Consider the following 22,167-nt stretch of genomic DNA (forward strand, 5'->3'; position numbering starts at 1 on the left):
TCCCGAGTAGTAGTTGGGGGATAGGACATCTTTGTTTCTTATTAGTTGTTTCTTAATGCAAATCTCTCCCCAACAAAGGTAGTGTAGAGGATCAACTTCCTCTTTGAGATGCCCACAAAGAGTTCCGCCCAAACATGCTGATCCCCATCGTGGAGATGGAGGCCAAGGCTAGGACATAGATCTTATTAGTAGCCTAAAGAAGTTTTGTTTTCTTCTTTCTGAGTAGTTCTAACTAAAGGTAGCAATCTACGCGTATTGTGAAGTGTTTGGGTCACGAGAAACCCAACCTAAAGGCTGACTACGTGGGAGTGTGGATTGAGGACTCGGATGTCATCGAGATCATTGGGACATCAGGCTCGAGCAAGAGCGCATGTGTGCCGGCTACACCACTGGCCTCAACTGCTGTTAATGATGGCATGCCGAAGGAGGCCACAGGTGCAACTGGAAGTGACCAGCTGGCAAGCAACATTGCAGTGTCGCCTCCAGCTCCAACTCTGACTCCGGCATCACCATCTCTACAACCCTCACTTTAGGTACGCCAACACCAACCCGTCGGGTTCCCATTTGTAGCGATAGGGATTAGGCTAAAACACGGGTAAGTGCAGAGTCAGGACCGTGGAAAGACGGGTAAGTAGCGATGGGGAGTTTGGGCAATATGGCCTTAGTCATGCCAGAAGTTGTGATCAAAGAGGCCCCTCAAGTTGAAGCTTCCAAGCGGGCAGCGAACTTGATAACGTTGAAGATGCCATCCCAATTCAAGAGGCCAAGGTACAAGCATATGTGTTTGGTGGTCTTCTTGCACTCGGGAGCACCCATTTACCTTCTTTTTTGCAGGATGTTGAAGGCAGGCTTGCCACTTAGTCTGCCGACACCTGTCCCCAAGTACTCAGGATCTCGACCTTTAGGGGATGACATTTCCTAGCCAGGAGAAGTCAACCTAGACAGAGGATAGGAGGCCAAGATCTTTGAGCCCCTAGCTCCTACAGAAGGAACTAGGGAGCCTGAAGTAATGGCACCTCAGGAGCTTGAAGCTACTCTCTTCGGGTTGCCGTCCCAGATGCCCTAGGGTAAAGTCATCCAAGGGACCCGATACAAGTGCGAACATGACCTAGAAGAGTTCTTGGGTCGCTTTCTCATGGTAAGATGTACCCTGCAAGACAACCATTAGACTAGTAACACTCTGTGTGCTAACCTGGAGCTTTGCAACTTGCCATGTTGAGGATGGATGCCCTTCGCTCAAAAAACATGTGGTTAAAGGAGTGGAAGTTGACCGAGTTAGCCACCGAGAAGGACCACCAGGCTGCCGAGGTGCGAGCTGAGAACGATCTGCAGCTAACTGAGGAGATCACTGAGAAGGAGCTACGCTCTGAGTTGGCTGCCAAGTCTTAGGATAAGCTTCCCGCACCCGATAGAGATCTTTTCATACCATATTGCCTTCTAACAGGTCAGATGTCTTTGTCGCAAAGCTATCTGAAACCCAGGACGCCTTGGCCTAGGAGGGGGTCTGGATGAGCTCTATATAGCAAAATCTTGCCTTCACCCTAGAGCTTCTGTAAGACGCCCTCTGCAGAGTGGGACTTCTGGTCAAGCCTTTGGAAGACGCCAGTGCTGCCTATTTTTGGCTAGATGGTGATATAGCTAGTCGAAGTCTTGGACAACTTCCACCAGCGGTTGCCAGCCACATTACCAACCAGGTCCGAAAAGGTGCACAAGAGGCAGTTGCCCAAGTGCTAGAAATCCAAAAGGCTCACAACCTGGAGATCAACATCGATGACCTCCATGGATACTAAAGAGGAGGTGGGAATACATGTATATGAGATGGGGGAGCACATAGGCATAGATACTGAGAGTATCCTGACAACATATAGTGTTCAGAATTAATCGATTTTCCCTCCAATTAGTTTAGGAGACATATAGTGTTCAGAATTTCCCTCCAATTAGTGGAAGGCGCAGTGGCCTCTGGACACTAGTAGATGCGATAAGGAACCTTTTCATGGCCCCAAGGTCATAACTTAGAACACCATCCTTTTTCAAAGGAATCCACTTTAGTGCACACACAATACGCTGTTGTTCGCTTCTAGTACCATGTAACCAATAAGGCCTCGATTGGCTATCTAAGAAGATTTCTTGGATAGGAAGTCAAATAGATAAAAACTAAACTACCGTGCAGCTAACCTGAGTTATCCGTCTGGGATGAATAAAGAAGAAAAGTAAATACTCATATTTCCCTTTAGTCATAGAAAACTTTTGTAACCTAAGGTCACCCATGTGTTATTGTTGTCTAGGCATGCTTGGGTGCACTCGTGGGTAGAGGTATGCAATTAGTGACTTACTACGATTATTTCCATCTTACCGGTGCCAGATATTGAGGTTTAGCGGTGACAGAAAGGATAAAAAGAGGCTCATGCACTTCACATGCAATATGATCTTTATTATTGTAAATATACTCCACTTCAGGGATAGCTTGTTTCTATGGCATTGGTTTTGAACAAGTCATAGAACTAGATCCCTAACTTGTAGGGATCACTTATGGACGTTCTGGTCGTATTAGCACTGGAGGGGTTGTTGGTATCATGTCGATCATTTCAACACATGAGTTCTCTTTTGCTCAATGTTGTTGGAGGTCATCCTCTCTTCTGAGGGTTTCATCCTTGTCGGTGAGTAATTCGATGTGGGGAGATTTGATCTTTAGTTCACAGGGAAGCATGATTTTAGCCCCATAGACTAGGAAGAAAGGTGTTTCACCTGTCGCCCTGTTGACTGTTGTTCGGAGTGCCTAGAGTATGTTAGGAAACTTCAATAACTAGGCTTCAGAGTAGGTGGATAAGAGATTGAAGATGCAACTATTTATCCCTTGTAGCACGAGGTCGTTGGTCTGCTCCACTTGTATGTTGCTCTATGTATGAGCGACTGATGTGAAGCAGACCTTGGTACCTTGCTCCTCACAATACTCAACGAATGCTGCACTCACGAACTGAGTGCCATTGTCAATGATGATCCTACTCGAGATGCCAAACCTTGTGGCGACGTTCCTCATGATGAACTTCTTGTCTGCTTTCGAGGTGATCCTTCCAACTGGCTCAGCTTCAATCCACTTGGTGAATGTGTCGATTGCAATGAAAAGGAACTTGAAGCCCTCGGGTGCTACCGGGAAGGGCCCCCACAATATCCAAAATCCATGTCATGAATGACCACAACAAGGGGATCGTCTGTAATGCTTGGGTGGGTTGGTGAACGTGCCTGCTATGGAACAAGCACTTGACACATTTCTTAACCATCTCGCTCACATCATAGAGAGCCATAGGCTAGTAGAAACCTTGTCTAAAAGCCTTTCCCACCAGGTTCAAAAGGAAAGTGTGAGCTTCGCGCACCCCTCCATGGATTTCTTTGAGCAATTCACTACCCTGCTTCAATAGATACACCTCATGAGCATTCCATGGGTGCCTCTGCAATAGAGGATACCGTCAATCAAGGTATACATCCTGGCTCTATGGGAAATCTACTAGGATAGTGCCTCATCCTCGGGTATAACTCGATCATGAAGAAACTTGTGGATTGGATCCATCCACGTACCTTTGTATTTGAATGGATCCATGAGTTGCCCCATGATTCCTTTTGGAACGTTGATTCCTGCCAAGCCCCCGAGTTGGTTATAGGTCTTGTAGATCACCACTTCTTTGGCTATGTCATCTGTCGATGTCACGAACGGCTTCGAGAGTCTTTCTGTAAAGCTTTCGAGTGTTCCTAGAGATTATGAGGAGTCTAATCGGGTAAGACTATCGGTAAGGCAATTATCCTTTCTCGGAATATACCTAACCTCAGGATCGACGAATTTCTTTTCTAGCTTCCTCACCTCCGCAAGATAAGTTGCCATGGTCTTGTATGAGGTTTGATACTTCTTGCTAACTTGCTTCACCACCAACTATGAATCCCATTTCATGAGAAGGCAACAGATACTAAGCATAGAAGGTACTCGAAGACCGGCAAACAAACCTTCGTACTCAGCCACATTCTTTGTGTTTAGGAAGTCTATCTGCAAAGCATATTGCAGTCTTTTTCCTATCGAAGAGATGAGTATTATCCCAGCCCCAGAACCTTTGAGCATCAGTGAGCCGTTGAAGTGGAGAGTCCATATGTTTACCTTGTCATCGAGGGTGCTCTGGGGTTGCTCAAGTTCTATCCACTTGGTGACGAAGTTGGCGAGTACTTTCGAGTTGATTGCCGTGCATGGGGAAAAATGGACGTCAAACTCCCCTAGCTCGATGGCCCACTTTGCGATCCATCCTATGGTGTCTCTATTGTGGAGGACCATCAGCACCATATATAGCAACTTCTGCACTTGCGGGTAACATTCTTTAGGACCATGAAATACTTTGTTGACATAGTATACCGGTCTCTGGATCTTCTCTCGCTTGTCGAACACTTCTCTTTCTACCACCAATACTCCACTCACGACTTGTGATCCAACTGCTATCTAGAGTAGGAGTTCCTCCTTTGGGTTAGGAGCGACTAACAGGGGGAACGAAAGATACCTTTGAGATTCTTGAATTTTTTTCTGTCTCTTCCAACCACTTGAACCTATTGTGTTGGCGCAATAGCTTGAAAAAGATAAGCCCCTGGTCTCTGAGTTGGGAGATAAAATGACTAAATGCTGCCATACACCCAGTTAGCTTTTGAACTTCTCGCACTGAATTGGGTGGACACATTTCTTCAATGGACTTGATCTTTTCAGGATTGACTTCAATTCCCTAGTGTGACACTAGGAACCCGGGTAGCTTTCCTGCATCAACTCCAAACACGCATTTATCTGGATTTAGCATGACCCGATGCTTGCATAGATTGTTAAAGGTTCCTTACAGGTCGGAGATTAAGTCTTCCTTCCTTTTGGATTTGATGACAAGGTCATCGATGCATGCTTCGACATTTTGGCCAATTTGGTCATGAAGAGTTATTTGCGTGCCGCACTGATACATAGTGTCAACGCTTTATAATCTGAAAGGCATATTTACAAAACAAATGCCATGAAATGGGTTATCAAGGAGGTTTTCTCCTCATCCTCATGACGCATGTCAATTTTGTGATAACCAGAATAAGCATCGAGAAGGCTTCCGCACCCAGAGAAAGAGATGACTATCTGATCTATTATAGGCAGAGGGAAGACATCCTTCAGGCATGCTTTGTTGTCCACACACATGCATCACTTGCCACATTTGACTTTTTAACCATGACGGGGTTAGCAAGCCACTCAGGGTGCCCCACTTATATGATGAATCCCACCTTAAAGAGCCTCCCAACCTCTACCTTGATTGCTTCTTTCTGGTTGGGTGTAAACTGCTGGAGCTTCTGCTTAACAGGCTTAGAGTCAGGGTGAACAGCTAGCCTATGCTCAATCACCTCCCTAGGGATACCGAGCATGTCGAACGGCTGCCATACAAACATGTTGGCATTTGTCCGAAGGAAGGTGACAAGATCATGTTCCTATTTCTGGTTTAGGGTGGAGCCGATCCAATTAGTCTTGGATGGCTCCGCTGGGTCCAAAGGAATGGTCTTGACATCACCGTGAGACTTCACAGCTACTTTAGGCCCCGAGTTCTTAGTGTCCCTATTAGTTTGATGCTTTACTGCCATGTCTAGGCTCCGCTTGTTGCAGTGTAGGCTTGCCTTGGTGCAGCCCAGACAGTAATGACTCCCTTGGGTCCTAAAATCTTTAGGTACAGGTAAGCATAGTATGTGGCAGCGATTAATTTGGCTAGGGTTGGTAGCTCTAAGATGGCGTTGTACGCCATCTCGAAATCAACCACGTTGAACAGAATATTTTCTGTTCGGAAGATGTCAGACTTCCCAAAGGTAACAGGAAGCGTGATCTGGACAATAGGTATGGCCAAAGATCTGGGTAGTATGCCGTGGAAGGCCTGAGTAATTGGCTTGATGGCAGATCAAGGGATTTGCATCACATCGAGCACACTTGATAACGGGCTCAACCACTATTGGGAAGCAGCCGGGTCGGATAAGATTCTAAGGGCAATCATCTTTTTCAAAAGAGATCTCAATGTTTGACCACTTGATCGTCTAGCGATTCTTGGGGATGGTAGATAATACTTCCTGGGTCACTGTCTCGTACTGCCTCTTGAACTCATAGGACGTCGAGCTACCGAAGATGTCATCGATAGTCCTTGTCTCCTTTTGGAAAGGTAGACGGACCAAGTCGTCAATGGAACTAGAGTCCCTACTCTAGCTAGCGACCTGTTGTGCTTTCCCCTTATTCTTCTCGACCTCAGCCTTGACTGCCATCAAGAAGACATGGCACTGTTGGACACTGTGGCCATTAGTCTTTTGTATGTCGCACAAGGGCTTGCCAAAATGCTCGTCGATGGGTGGTTACTTGCCCTTGCTCCGAGATTATTTGGAACACTTGTTGGGAAGCTCTACCATGACTTCCTTAGTCTTAGGCTTCTTTCCTTTGCCTCTCTTGGAGGGCTTCTTCCTGTGCTTATTCTTTGACGAGTCATTCACTAGCTCGGGTTGAGAGCGTTGAATGCACTGATCCCTTTCCTTGATGAATAGAAGAGCCTCCTCGACATTAGCTATCTTATCGGCTATATCCATCAGCTCTTAGACTATCTGAGGGTCAGCCAAGGCGACGTCTTCAACACACTAACGTCTCCTAATCGCTCAGGTAAATGCCTAGATGACATCAGCATCAGTTACCCTTGGGATGGTGTTCTGGGTGTTACTAAAGCGTCAAACAAATTCGCACAGAGTCTCCTTTTTATCTTTGAATGACGTGGAAAAGGTCGTTCTTCTTGCCGTGATGAACGTACGTGCCTTGGAGGTCATAGAGCTGCTCCTACGAGTAGATCATCCCCAGCTGTAGGTTCATCATGCAGATCTTGGCTGGCCTTCAAGGGTTGTGGGGAGGTAATTGGCCATGACCTTCTTGTCCCCCTAGCCGCTTAAATAGCTGTAGTGTAGATCTAGAGAAATTCAATGAGATTTGTAGTCCCATTGTACTTCTCAATGGACCCAGGTTTGAACGAGGTTGGCCACTTGACTTTCCCAAGCTCCAGTGAGAAGGCCTGTCACTCGTTGATGGCTTTTTGAGTAGCCATAGGTGCCCCACTCCCAGGGGTTAGAGACCAGACATGACCTCAACTCGAACAACTACGGCGCCGGCGTGACCTTCGGTTAGGTCATCAAGGAGAGGTTGACTGGTCCTTAGGGGTCCTTGAGCATCTTCGCTTATCGAGGACCTCGCGTAGGTCCAAGATGGGATGATTTCGGATCGGCGAAGTCCTGCAGCGACGCTGAGATTGGTCGCCTTCCCATTTAGTCTGGTTCCTAGGATTACATCTTTCTGGATCTGACTCATTATGATAAGGGACGATGTGAGATTACCCTCGAGTAGAATTGTTAGCAGCCGCCGCTTGATGAGAGGATTCGACTTATGCTTGTGCTTGTCAGATGACATCCTCAACTTCATTGAGCCACTTCTTTCCCTCATAGGTAGTAAGATCCGTTGTGGGAGGTCATCGGAGTAGGTCTTGGAAATCCAAGAGCCTTTGAGCAGTCCAAAATATAAAATGTCTGGCGCCTTGCTGGTGGTACTTGGTAGTAGGATCTAGATTTGCAGCAAGGTGTTTTATCTGGTCACGAAGTACTATCATCGGCGGGGGTTGAGTCTTATCTCCCCTGGCCGAATCAATGGGAGTTTGTGGGTTCGTCAAGTTATCACCCTGGTTGGATAGAGCATTTCTTTCGTCTCTGATGGCGAAAACTTCTCAATGGTACACTCAGCTAGAAGAGGAGTCTACATCCATCATGGATATGTCATTGACGGATGCGTCTGGGTAGGATCTTCGGCAATCCATGTTGTCGTAAGTCACAGGACAAGATCTCGACTTGTGGCGAACGTTACTTGTGCGATCATCTTTGTCATCGAGCGGTTCAAGGTCGATACCGTGAGCCCTAGCACACTCATCCATGAAATGACTTGCATCATCGTTGGACTCTTCATTAGGGAAGTTGTCTCCTAGATCCACCCGATTGATCATTGGATCTTTGTTAGACAAGATGGCAAAGTTGTCGTAGAACCCTTCGTCTGAGTAGTCGAATTTCAATGCAGTCTTAGGTGGAGTCAGCAACATGTTTCGTGGTGAAGATTCAACATCATTGGTCATGATCCCCACGAATGATGCTACCTGTCAACGATTAGTAAAACACAGATCTTATGAAATACATGAACAAAGTAGGAGATACTCCCTCCTACCGAATCAATCACTAGAAGATAGAGATTTATATAGTTTCAAGCCTCTTGAAGGATAATAACCATACATCCTATGTTCTTGTATTGATCTTAGAGACATGATAAAGAAGGGTCGTGGCTAGCCTAGATGAGATCTAAAACTTGTCAAAAGTTCCTTGTGTGTGGTCTTGGCGAGATATCGAAGTAAATCGCGATTCAGATGGCTTGTGTGGCTCCTGAATCATTTGTTGCTTCTGTATGGCTTGTCATCTGTAAGGTCCCCCATCTCCGTATATATATGGGGGTTGCCGTGTAGCCTCCAGACTTATTTACAAGTAAGATTCTGTCATCCTTAAACTTAGAAATAAACTTCCTTGTTTAAGGAATGTCTTGGAACTTGTGAGCAGTTTTCATACGTCTAAGGACTCTTTTCCCGAATACAATCGTATATTTCGAGAATCTAAGAAACCCTAGAAGATTCATGCATGTATATGACAGTCATATACAATAGTTTTATACTACTCATCGTCAAAGATGTGTATCTAAGTATCTGCATGTAGCCAAACATGCGTTACATAGTGACAACCACTACTAGAAAAACTATTTTTCGACACACCCAGGGTGTCATTCCATAGGCGGTTCATATGAAAACCCGCATGAGCAGTCTGTGGTGCCCCCCTGCGGTTTTGGACCGCCTGTGGAAGCAAATTTTCACAGGCGGTTGCATACATGAACTGCCTGTGGAAATAGGTTGATTTCCAGAGATGGTTTCTTATGTGAACCACTTGTGTAAAAGGTCAATTTTACAGGCGGTTCCTTATACGAACCGCCTGTGGAAATAGGATGATTACCACAGGTGGTTCACATAAGGAACCGCATATGTAAAAGGTCATTTCCACATGCGATTTCTTATGCGAACATGTAGCGAAAATGGCTCTATTAGATCATGATTGTGATTTTGGTGATTAATAGGAATATAGTTATTGGGACTAATATGTTTGTCAAGAATATATGTTAGTAGGTCTCATGGATGCAATATATCAAGAAGCCACTGCAGACAGGACAAAGTTTGATTGAATTGGAGAAGTCTCAGGAGAATTGACCTCACCGGAAGGTCCGGTGTAGAGGAGTTTGCACTCACCATAACACTGTGCACAGAGATTGATAGCCTCACCGGATAGTTTGATGCTCTCTGTGTTAAACTCACCAGAGTATTTCTAACAAAAAGGAGAAGATTGAGGACCTCACTAGATAGTCTGGTGATCTGCACTGTAGCTTGAAGAAGGGATCAAGGAGTGATCCTAGTTTGTACCGAATGGTATGTTGGCACCTTAGAGTCTTGGTGACTCGCCGGCATCTTAGGTCTTGGTGGCTCAAGCTTGTTGACCATCCGACTTGGTATGGAGAAGTGGCAAGACACGTGTACAGGGACGTAGAGACCCTTGTCTTGGTGGTTTAAGCTCTAAAGTAATCACGACGGTAAGTGACCGGAAGAGAGACTAGTGGTGAGACCTTGCCTTAGTGGCTTGGTGACTTATTGTGCTTAAGATCTTGTCTTAGTGACTTATTGTGCTTAAGATCTTGTCTTGGGGACTTGGTAGCTTAAGAGCTGTGACCGAAAGAGACTTGACAACCGAAAGCATGTCCTCTGTGGAGCTCCAACGTGGCTTAGGGTGACATTTATGTCATCGGTACTTGTGTCGAGTTTGTCTCTACCCTATTTACATTTCCGTATTTACATACTTACAATTTATCTTGCTAGAGTAGGTTGCAATTCACTTAAGCGGTAGAGTAGACACATTAAATAAATCTAGAGAACATTTAGATGCAAATTGAGATAGTTTTATCTTGCGAAATTTTTGGAGCTAATTTGTTTTAAATTTCTAAATGTCCTAATTCACCCCCTCTTAGAATGTCACCGTTCCTCACAGAACCGCTTATGGAAATAGGATGATTAACACAGGTGGTAAGAAACTGCCTGTGGTAATCGTTATTTTCACAGGCGGTTCTTTATGTAAACCGCTTGTGGAAATAGATGGTCATTTTCAGATACGGTTCCTTGTGTGAACCACCTCTGAAAATGGATAATATATTATCTTAAAAATCCATAATTTTTTCATATAAACTTGGATGGGGATAAACTTTATATGAAAATTGTAGGCTCATCGAGATCTACAATTTTATAGTTGAATTTTTTTATTAGAAATCATTTGGGTGTCTAAATAATCCGCTAAAGTTTCACACATAAGTTTCGATCACATATGCTACCACAAGTTCTATTCATGCAAGTAAAAACAACAAGAAGAAAAAGAATACTACTAACTTGAACATCTCCAACCAAATCAACAACAAGAAGACAAAAGACCCCCACTATCAACAATAAGACTTGGCTTACAGAAGTACCAGCGATAACAATAGCATCAAGTGTCATCAAGCGTCCGCATGGCCACAATTTTTTTTATTTTTATTTTATTTTTTCTTATTTTTTATCACCTCAGCAATATTATAATAGGAGCTATTATACATTTTTGCTTAAGTTTGATGTAAGGGGTGATGGCTATGGACACAAATTCGTATTTCGAAAATGGTGTAGAAACTTTCAAGAGTGAAAACTCAATCTTACAAGCTATTTTTTGCCTCGAAAAATCACCGAACCTGACAAAATAAGAGAGAAATGGGTGTAACTTTTTCTGTAGATATCCGTAGAGTAAAAAAACATCAAAATCTGTAGAGTAAAAAAACATCAAAATCGGAGTCTATATGTAAAAGTTATACCCGTATTACCGAAGTTACTCAGGATCACTGTAATGCTTCGGCAGAAAAGTTTAAAAGGATATTTTATCTGGTTTCTATCATAGATACTTGATAGGTGAGTTGGTAAGGAGGTTTGTGTTCCTATCGAACACAAAGGCTAAAAACAGTGTGAAAAAAAAAGCATGGCTTGTGACTTGCAACAACAAGGTTTCCTCAGGTGATATATTTTTTCCCTTTTTTGGTAAAAAAATATCGATTCAAGAATTGACTACCACATACAGTTTGTTTAAGAAACCGTCTGTAATAATTAATTTTCACAGGTAGTTCTTTAAGTGAACCACCTATAGTAATTAATTTATACAGGCGGTCCGCTTAAGAAACCATATGTGTAAATCATTAACACATACGATTCCTAAGTGAACTATATGTGATAATAGGTTTTCACAGTGGTCTCTTTTGTGTCAGTAAAAGTCATTTATTTTCACATGCCTTTAATCACAGATGAGTTGGCTAAATGTCTGTACAAATATGTTACGACCCGCTAGTAAACAACATATATGCTAGTACAATAGCTTCAGCAAAGCGTTTTTTATTTTCCGAAAAACCATCAACCATCAAAAGAACATGCGCAAGAACCGGATTTCTTCAAGATTGCTCTAGTCTATGTGTTGACAAATCTGCAGTTCCTCCTAACCTCGCCACCGGCGGGGTTGGTGATGTTGCCCATCTTCACCATGGAATCGGAGAACTGCTTGAAGAACGCGGCGAGGTCAGCCCAGTACTTGTTCACGGTGTCGGCCGTCGAGTAGCCGACAACGCTGGACCACATCTCCTGGTCGGAGTTGAGGAGGCCCTCGCCCTTGATAAGCGTCTCATAGTAGGCATTGTCGAATATCGCGGAGGTGTGGCTGTCCATGGCGCTGATGTTATCGTTGCCGCCGTCCAGGGGGCAGACATCCTTCAGCTTGCTGAGGTAGGATTCGGACGCTGGGTTGTACTTGGAGGTCATCTCGAAGTCGCCGTAGATCCTGTCCCGGAAGTTCTCGCACCGGGCGAATCCGATCGTGTGGGAGCCTTAAAATGCACATGATGAACATTTACCAGTGTGTTCGAAAAACTAGCCGAGTAGCCAGTCAAATCGTGAAAAATAACTGCAATGCATATTATTCCTGAATACCAAAAAATGGTTCAAGTATTCTCCATTTCTTATGGAACCTCATTGGCAGGAATTGTTGATCTAAAATGAACTAGTGATTTTGAATGTAAAACTGCGGCAGCTAAACGAGATTAACATACCGACAAGGGCCACCATGTCAGTGGCATCAAGGCCCTTCTGCCAGAACTTGGAAATAAGGGTGAGGAGGCCCTGCTGAGCAGTGGGGATGTCGCTGTTTGCGAGGTCCAGGCTTGCCTTCTTGGAGTCCAATCTTCCTACTGGAACGTCCCAGTAAGGCCCACCTACCTGCAAGACATTGTTTTTAGTTCTGCAACATGGATACATGATGTGTACTGCTCTTTATTTGCATGCAAGCTCGAGAAGTCGAGATGCCAATGGGTCAACAAGCTATATCGATTATCAGGCAATAGCAAGATGTTTGGATTTCCAATGGTATGCTGAGACTATTCGAAAATGAATGTCTGCATATTTCTTCGAACGACAAGCCTTATGTGAAACTGTTGGAAGCAAAAATAAAAAATGCGTTCATGCGTCACACGCAAGACTAACTTATGCATGTATGAAATGTTGCATTAATGCAAGCCACAGCGCTGGAAACTGAACAAAGATCTGTTCTGATTTACCAGCACAACGGCGTCCCTAGCTGCGATGGCGAGCAGGTCAGCGCAGGAAACGGTTACAGGGCACTCAGCTTCCAGCTTCTCCTTGATCTTGTCAACCAGGTCAAAGCCTTTCAGCGAGTTGACGTTCTGCTCTGCCTGCTTCTCTCCGATCATCGTCGCGGTGTCGTCAAGCAGCACCGATCCATCACAGCCCTGCAAGAACCGTTCAGAAGGCACCTTCGTCAGAGTGCTGCAGTGCCGCTCCTCAATGGTTGCATTGGCTTGAGTCCAATTCAAGCACCCAGCGTGCACAGTGAGAGCTGACCTGCACGAAGCAGTCATGGAAATGGAGGCGAAGCATCAGGGCAGCATTGCGTGTGTCGGCGCGCACCGCGCACTCCATCTCCGTCCGGACGACGTGCTCTACGTTCGGGCACGTCTTGGAGTAGTACCCCAGGCTTAGCTTCGAAGGGTCCTGTGCCACCAGCGATGGCACGGCCAGGAGAAGGCAGGCCAGCATGGAGAGGGCAAACGCCCTGAAGCACAACACGCCAGTGGCCATCCTGAGTTCTGACCAAGTTCTAGCTGATCCTTCGCAGCTAGGTAATTTAGATGTTTCTGTGGCAAGTTTCCCCTGCCCTGCATGGGTTTTATAGCAAGGCTACGTGGTGCACTGAGAGAAACGAGTCAAAGAGGGAGATGAACCAACTATGATGTGGTTGGTTGAATAAGCAAGAAGAAAGGATCTCTATTAGGGCAAAACAAATGGGTCAAACTCTGTAGTGTCTGGTGGCTATGGGTTCACCAATCTTGGAAAATCTTTAGAGCATATCAGAGGCATCAAACTACTCTTCTTGCATGTAGGCTTATTTCTGTTTTTTAATCATTAGGATGTCTCCAGGTGTTGACTGTGGCAAAAGAAATCCAGACCAACAGGTGTTGAATGCATGATAGATTAGAAATTGCTACTTAAACACTTATATTTAGCTTGTGTTACTGGAGAATCTCATGTTCCTTTGTTAGATCATCTTCCCATGTAAACAAGTAGTTGGGCTAGAATCTGGTATCCATCAGACTGTTTGCAGAAATAATGACATTTCTTCCTTCAAAAAAATACAGAAATCAATAATTCTGGAAAGATGACTATGCCAAGTTTGAAAGCCAAAAATGGTATCCCAGACTCCTTACCTAATGAATTTACTTTAGTAGTCACCATCTGCCAGAATTCCTGGATAGTGGGATCCATTCTCCAGTTGCTTAGTCTTAGCATCTCACCGATCACCACCTCTACGGAACTGTTGTACATACTCACACTCATGCAATGGAATAAAGATGGCTTTGACGTGGGAAAAAAATTGTGCTTTTAGCTGTATAAATAGAATATCAGTAGGGAATAATATTGATTCTCAAAATAGGGGGCTATGCCTTTCCAAAAAAAAAAACAATAGTTGAGGGCATAATTTTGTGTACTGTTGTGTAAGGATAGTCACCTGGATGAAAATTCTGTGCAAACTGGAAATATTTTGTTAACCATTTAAAAATGCCTATCATCCAAAGGAATAAATATGAAGCAATTTCAAGTGCAGTTATGAGTTAATCTACAATAAATTTACACTTCAATATATCAACACAACATGTATCTTGCTGTGTTGACCAGACATCAGCAATACTTAATTACTTATAACCAAGTATGCTTCTCCAGTTCTCCAAAATACTACTCCATAACAACTCACAGAGAACAGGAACGGGAGTGGATATCTTTCTTAAGAACTTAGTACAGAAAAAAACAGATACGAAAAACTAACCATGGAGACACGTTTAATGGTGTAACATGGTTAATAAGTAACATATAACTTGGTTTACAACAGAAATGGAACGAGCCAGATGCGATAACAAATAACTGCTCAAGCAACAAATCCTCATAGCTGAAATAATCGAAGCACATCAGTAAATTGACTTCCCCACTACACATCACGTTAGATATTTGCAGATCAGAATGGCAGCAAAGAAACTATCTAGTGACATGGCGGGGCGCTTTGGAGCTTTTCCTGTGTATCTCCACTTGCTACCTTACGCTTGAGGTTCCAAAAGGCGCAACGGCTAAGGGGGAGTGGCAATGACTGGCATAAAACCTCACGCTTTGGAATCCAAAAGAGCCCACCCTCCCTTTCCCTTTAGCAAAAGAGCGCTGCATAAAGAGTGGCAGCATCTTGCTCGCCCTCCCTTTGCATCCTTTATATCACAATGGCTTCCAATTCTCTACCTTTAGGTTAAGCCCAGTCCAAGGAATGTCAATTGCATCCTCTAGTGCCAATCAAAGGACATACCAGATAATTCCCTTGATCCATTGAATACACCACCTCCTTGGATTTCCTTTAGCAAATGCCTAGCTGACCTGTACTACGAATGAAAATGTGAAACAACGAACAAACAGATCAGGACTACAGCATAAGAGGCAATAACTCGGAACATAAATTCAAGCCTTTTGCTTACAAACATGCAGAGTATTGCTTTCGCTTAAAAGTTCCAACAAACTGCTCAAGCAGATTTACCTGGACGAACACGCCGTCTAATTCTCTAGGCTTGCCAAAGTGCATCAAATCTTTATCTGAAAACGACTTGACCTCTGAGGATTGGCGTTGGGACAAAACAATGAAGCAGCAAAGATCAAAAGCCAGCCACAAGATAGGCACACAGCATTCATCGCCCCCAAAGAATGATGCAAGTGTCACTCCCTGGATTCCCCTTACACCCTACTATTAGTACTCTGCTCTGAACTTCCGACATTGGTGACTTCCCCCCATACTCATACAGGCACTGCAAGAGAACATAAGAGCCATGAGAGGTAGAGGAACAGGAGAAGACATATACACCCACATATAGGGGAACAGTATACTACGTACCCTACTACCTTCTTCTCTAGGACTCTCTTATGGTCTACAAGTTACAAAGTCTCTACGTTCATGAATTATAATTTCAGCGGCAACGTTTTCGAGCAGGAGGTTGGAGGAGGAGGAGAAGAAAGAAGCTGTCCATGGGCCAGACCATGCGACGGGTGTCATGCGGCGCCGAGCGTGGTGTACTGCCGCGCCGACGCCGCCTACCTGTGCGCGTCCTGTGACACGCGGGTGCACACCGCGAACCGCGTGGCCTCGCGCCATGAGCGCGTGCGCGTCTGCGAGGCCTGCGAGCGCATGCCCGCGGTGCTGGCATGCCGCGCTGACGCGGCAGCGCTGTGCGCCACCTGCGACGCACAGGTGCACTCTGCAAACCCGCTCGCCGGGAGGCACCAACGCGTGCCCATGCTTCCGCTCCCCGCCGCAGCCATTCCGGCTGCTTCTGTGCTTGCTGAAGCAACAGCTGCCACCACCGCCCTCGGGGAAAAGGAAGAGGATGTGGACTCCTGGCTGCTGCTCAGCAAGGATTCCGACAATAACAATTGCAGTAGCAACAACAACAACAATAACAACATCAGCAGCAACAACAATATGTTCTTTGCTGAGGTGGATGAATACTTTGATCTTGTCGGGTACAATTCGTACTGTGACAACCACATAAAAAACCCAGAGCAGTACGGAATGCAAGAGCAGCAGGAGCAAGAGCAGCAGGAGCAGCTTATGCAAAAAGAATTTGGAGAGAAGGAGGGAAGCGAGTGCGTGGTACCTTCACAAGTTTCGATGGCGAACGAGCAGCAGCAGAGTTGCTATGGAGTTGTAGGGGCAGAGCAGGCTGCTTCCATGACTGCCGGGGTCAGTGCTTACACCGATTCCATCAGCAACAGCGTGAGTTCATCTATTACTATGCCGTCACATGTCATTTGTTTGTTCTGGGGTCAACGCTACAAGTTTGGGATAGCATGTTACTCTCCATTTAAGATCATTTACAATTAAAAACATTTTGTCTACCAAAAAGGTAAGATCAACTGGTCTCAACAAAAAAGAAAAATATTTGGTGAAAGTAAAATGCAGTCTCTGTTTTCTTCACTTTCTTGCACTTCTTTCCCTTTCAACTGTTTCTTCTTCTAGGCAGACAACTCTTAGGCTGATAATTATGACATTGAAAAAAGAAACTAACAAGATGTCCTTAACGTATTAAGATTCTACTGCTGTCAAAGCACAGTTTAAAAAAAATCTCTAGGCAAATTTATTGATGGGTTCCTGCAGTATTAGGCATAGAACATCCATGTTATCTCTAGGCAAATTACTTTCTAAAGATCGATCACCATGGAAAACCACATTTCATATGCATGTCGAATCATCTACAAACTACATGCTATGTTATCTGCTTCTTTATGCACATCAATCGCCAGACCAAAAATATATGGGGACTCAGCTAGCTATTTGATATCTAGTAGAATTTACATTACTTCTAGTCTTTTACTTTGCACTAGTAAACAAGAACGCAACTTTTCCCGTGTCATTGCAGGGTCTATGACACCTGCAATCTCCTTATGATTCGCATATTTCAGTGACCATTTACTGATTCCATCTCAGATATCTTTCTCATCAATGGAGGTGGGTATAGTACCAGACAACATGGCAACAGACATGACAAACCCCAGCATCCTGACACCTGCTGGAGCCATCAATCTGTTCTCAGGCTCTTCACTTCAGATGCCACTTCACTTCAGCACCATGGACCGAGAGACCAGGGTCCTCAGGTACAGGGCGAAGAAGAAGAATAGAAAATTTGAGAAGACCATAAGATATGCGACAAGGAAGACATATGCAGAAGCACGGCCAAGGATCAAGGGCCGCTTCGCCAAAAGATCAGATATGGAAGTCGAAGTGGACCAGATGTTTTCAACTGCAGCTCTATCTGATGGTAGCTACGGTACTGTTCCATGGTTCTGAAGGAACATGATGAGACGTTAGCTTTTAGGCATATGTATTTACCAGAGTGATAAGGTCCAGTGGAAGTAGTTCTAGGAAATCGATGCTTTGAATAATATTGTATCGTTTAAAACTTAATTGATCAAGTATCTTAGCATTTAACTTTTTCTTTGTAATTGCAGCTAGCAGGTATATGTTGTTAGTACTTGCTCAGTCACCTAAACATTTTGAAGTGAACAAAGAGCAGTATAATAACATGGAATTGGGAATGTATATGCACATAATCAGTGGCGGAGCCAGGAAGCGAAGGAAGGTCCGGTGGCTAAATACTAATTTATTCCAATCAAAGTAATCCGAACGAATCACTCTGTTGCTTTCCAATCCAACACACGCTAATCATAACGGATGCGGGATGCCACGGGCTGTCGAGCAAGGGAGATATCCAACTAGCACCCGGGAGGGTACGATCGGGACCTGACCTGGATCGGGGAGAGCGCGGAGAAGTATCTGTCGAAGGCTGAGGTGGACGGCCACACGTCCGTGACGGCGAGCAAGTCCTTGTGGCCGCGCGGCACGAGGCGCTTGTAGGTCTGGATGAAGAGGAGGCGGTGGTCGGCCTCCCCTGCGCCGTCCTTGCCGAACGCGGGGTCCTCGGCTGGGAGCACTGCGGCGAGCGTCCCGAATGCCAGCGCCACCTGCTCAGCGGGGATCTGCAGCGCCTCCGCGAGCGCCGCGGCGCCACGCGCGCACCGCCCGCCGGCGTGGTGCGAGCCTCTTCTTCAGCTGGGCTAGTCTATGTGGTGCGAACCTCTCGAATTTTTATTTTTATATATTTTAAGTGTCTGTCTATATATATGTCAACAGATTTTGTTGGTCAAAACCTATCGGATTTTAAACCAATCAACAATTATCATGTATTCTGTTAATTTTAAACACTTAAAGTCTAATAAATAAAATACGAATTGGCATCCATTTGTCCAGAACAGGTCGGCATAGCAGCCCAGTACCAGTACGACTGCAAAAAGACCAAAACCAAAAACATAGTAACAAAAAAAGTCCAACAAACATCGTTACATTCATACAGGTCAACGTTACATAAAAAATCTCATAGATTGGCACGGTGTGACCGACACCATCACCAGATTTCAATACAATATCTGGAAAAAAAATACCAATCCATAACTAAGATAGAAAAAGTAAACCTCTTAATGAATTTCGACCACCATATGAATAGATTATTGCCAGTTGTACGTTCACTGGTATGCAAGGATAGCATAGCCTGGATGGCAACATCCATGGCAGGAATATTTAAGGTCTCAAACATGATTTGGATCATCTGCTCCCTATTAGTCTTGGGGTTGAGTGGTGCTTGAGTCAGTAACACAAGGTGCTCCTCAAGTGCAACATGGAGTTCATTGTAGAATGTGCGGTGCTAGATCTTCTCCATATCATCCTAGTTGCTAACAATACCGTACTCGATTGGACACTTTAAGGTCAGCATACCCTCTTGGTTTGGACCTCATCACCAACATATGCATCCCTCTATCCCATACCAACAATCACACCAGTGTGATGGGGGCGCCCGGCAATACTTGGGAAGATAGCCCTTGGCGCATCATCCCCATCAAAACCAACCTGCCAATAAATTGCAGGGATATGTGTGATTAAATTAAAAAAAAGATTACTGATTATGAAGAAATAGGAATGAGCGCTACGAACCTTGACCATGCCAGTTCCATTGTCACATACAAGGGGCTGGATGTCCTCGCCATTAGCCATTTTCTTACATGTTCTAGTGCAAAATAGAAGGAAAAGACAAAAGATTAAAACATTGCAACAGAGTAACTATTTCAAGAAAAAAAAACGTATAGAAACACCCAAAAACTCAGTGCTAACTAGTTCACTCCCTTTATACATAAAACACAAGCACCATAAAAAAAACATAGACAATGCTATGGGAATAAAACAAACTCACCATGGTTGCACGATCCAACAAAAAATTCAGCAAGCACTCACCTAACCAAAACGAACACCAGAGTAATTCATCCCTATCGTCGTATTTCCTTATTGAGGTTGTAACACAGGTGCAACTTGTAAGTTGCTAATTCACCACCCCAATAAAAAAGTTGTATACAACACCATATTAGAGACCTACAACAGACAAAAAGATATAACATAACACTACCATATAACATAACAATCATGCAAAAAAAGCACCAATGCAAAATCTGTTCAGCAATCAGGATTTATCGCAAAACATGCCTGCACCTAAAAATAACCCAATCAAACAGACCAACATAAAAAAAAACACAAACACACACATACACGAATAAAAGAGAAATTAGATGGAGATCAATAAAGATAGAATTGTATACAAATAGAGAGAAATAAAAATATAGAAACATATATAAATGTAAAGAAAAGGAAAAGAAGAAGAAAGAAACAGAGAGGGAGATAGAGTGATTTGGCCATCAGAACATAAACATATAGAGAGAGAAATAAAGAGATAAAGCAGATAACCATATATAGGTGCACATACATACATGCAAATATACATAAAGCAAATAAGTATATATATATATGTACATATACAGATAAATACAAAAATAGACATAGAAATATAGAAATACAGATAGAGAGAGACATACAAATAGAGAAAGATAAAAACAGATAGAGATAGACATAAAAAATAGAGAAAGATAAAAACAGATAGAGAGAAAGAATCATACATACATACATATATATATACACACATAAAAAGAGAGAAAGAAAGGCATAGAGAGAGAGATGCAAATAGAGACACACATAGAGAAAGAGAAAGAGAAAGAGAGAGGGGTATAGAAATAAAGAGAGAGAAGGATAAAGAGAGAAATACAGAGACAATGATAAACATACATACAGAGAAGGATACACAGAGAGAGACATATAGAAATACAGAGAGAAAAGCATAAATATAAGCATAGATATATATATCTTTATAGAAATAGAGAAATATATAGAAATATACAGATAGAGAAAGTGATATACATAAATTATAGAGAAAAAAATAGAAACATATATGATTCTAAAGAGAGATAGGGAGATACAGATATGGAGACAAATACATAAATAGAGAAAAAAAGAGAGTAAACAAAGAAGATAGAAACATATAAGAGGGACAAAGAGATATAAAGAAACAGAAGGGTATAAACACAACATACACATAGATACATACATAAATAGATAGAAAGACATACATACATAGAGAGAAGAGAAGAGAAATACATAAATAGAGATACACAATTACATAAATAGAGAAAGATAGAAATACACAATTACACAATTACATAAATAGACACAGATATGGAGAGAAATACATAAATAGAGAAAGAAAGAGAGTAAACAAAGAAGATAGAAATATATAAGAGGGACAGAGGGACATAAAGAAACAGAAGGTCATAAACACAACACACATATATACATACATAAATAGATAGAAAAAAATTATGTAACAGAAGGGTATAAGCAGAATCTGATTTATATGAGAAAAAATTATGTAACAGCAAATTACAGCAAAAACATCAATTTAGAGAAATTTTAGTTCGACTGTAATTTAATTTGAGTTAATATTATTTTCAGGGGAATTCTCCACTAAGATATATATTGATGCATGTGAAAACAAGAAACGATGTAAAAAAAATTACACATTACCTATGCCTGCAAACTCAACTTTAATAAAACATTTCTAACAACAGAGCTCATAAATCACACATGAAAACTTTTCATAAGCGCAAATGTGCATGCACAATGCTCATATAGTAAATATGAATAATTCAAATCAATGTATTATCCACAACACATGTAACACGTAGATCATATCCATGCCAGCTAAAAAACATTCCTAACAACATAGTTCATAAGCACACATGAAACTTTTCAGAGCACAAATGTGCATGCACAAGCTCAGATAGTAACATATGTATAATTCAGAACAATGTATTATTCAACCATGTAACACCTAGATCATAGCAATGTGAGCTAAAAAAACTCAAAGCATAGGTCATCTCATCACAAGTAAAACTTATTTCACAACCAAATGAACAGACATAAATAGCATGGACAGCACTGAGAAAAACAAATGCTCATCAAAAAGAGAATATTAACACTCACCTGAAATGGTCCAAATGAAAAACTCTAGATCTGCATCATCATGTCATGAGCGAGCCAGGGCCAATCAATGGAAACACAAACACATAGAATGGTTGGTTCATGAGTCAGAAGACTAATCAATTGATTGACATACATACCATCCAGAACAAAAATTTTGGGGAAAAAATACATATTTGATTCCCCTAACAGGCTCCTTGAATCAACACTTCCCAAAACCATAGCCCCTAGAATCACAGCGAAAACATATCAAAAACACAACAAACACAATTAAAAAAAACCATAGATTCCACACATGAAGCCTTGAATTTTAAAAAAATCTCATTCAAACCCTAACCATAACAGAATAACCAGCAAAAAAAGAAGAAAAAGAAACAGATCAAGACTCGGACAACAGATATACCCATTACATGT

At 43.0% G+C, this 22,167-nt stretch overlaps 2 protein-coding genes and 1 pseudogene across 4 annotated transcripts; 1 reads left to right on the forward strand and 2 right to left on the reverse strand.

Annotated features, from left to right (window-relative positions):
- Positions 1-11,462: 11,462 nt before the first annotated feature.
- On the reverse strand, positions 11,463-18,411 carry LOC133926663 (peroxidase 11-like). Of its 3 annotated transcripts, XM_062372686.1 has the most exons (7): positions 18,087-18,411; positions 15,328-15,592; positions 13,964-15,170; positions 13,101-13,878; positions 12,797-12,988; positions 12,293-12,458; positions 11,463-12,070 (listed from the first exon to the last, which is right to left on the reverse strand). In XM_062372686.1, the coding sequence occupies exons 4-7, from the start codon at positions 13,335-13,337 to the stop codon at positions 11,658-11,660; spliced, it is 1,008 nt and encodes a 335-aa protein (XP_062228670.1). In that variant the 5' UTR covers positions 13,338-13,878; positions 13,964-15,170; positions 15,328-15,592; positions 18,087-18,411; the 3' UTR covers positions 11,463-11,657. The 3 variants fall into 3 exon arrangements, with proteins under 3 accessions (XP_062228670.1, XP_062228669.1, XP_062228668.1); XM_062372685.1 differs by lacking the exons at positions 15,328-15,592; positions 18,087-18,411 and adding an exon at positions 16,439-16,577; XM_062372684.1 differs by lacking the exon at positions 18,087-18,411 and having other exon boundaries at positions 13,964-15,175; positions 15,328-15,471.
- LOC133926662 (zinc finger protein HD1-like) lies at positions 15,568-17,772 on the forward strand. The gene is made up of 2 exons (XM_062372683.1): positions 15,568-16,557; positions 17,269-17,772. Exons 1-2 carry the CDS (start codon positions 15,739-15,741, stop codon positions 17,626-17,628), a joined length of 1,179 nt encoding a protein of 392 aa, XP_062228667.1. The 5' UTR covers positions 15,568-15,738; the 3' UTR covers positions 17,629-17,772.
- LOC133927607 (uncharacterized) lies at positions 18,054-19,386 on the reverse strand (annotated as a pseudogene).
- Between the last annotated feature and the right edge of the window lie 2,781 nt (positions 19,387-22,167).

Source organism: Phragmites australis, chromosome 8, assembly GCF_958298935.1.
Source record: "Phragmites australis chromosome 8, lpPhrAust1.1, whole genome shotgun sequence".
Classification (NCBI taxonomy): domain Eukaryota; kingdom Viridiplantae; phylum Streptophyta; class Magnoliopsida; order Poales; family Poaceae; genus Phragmites; species Phragmites australis.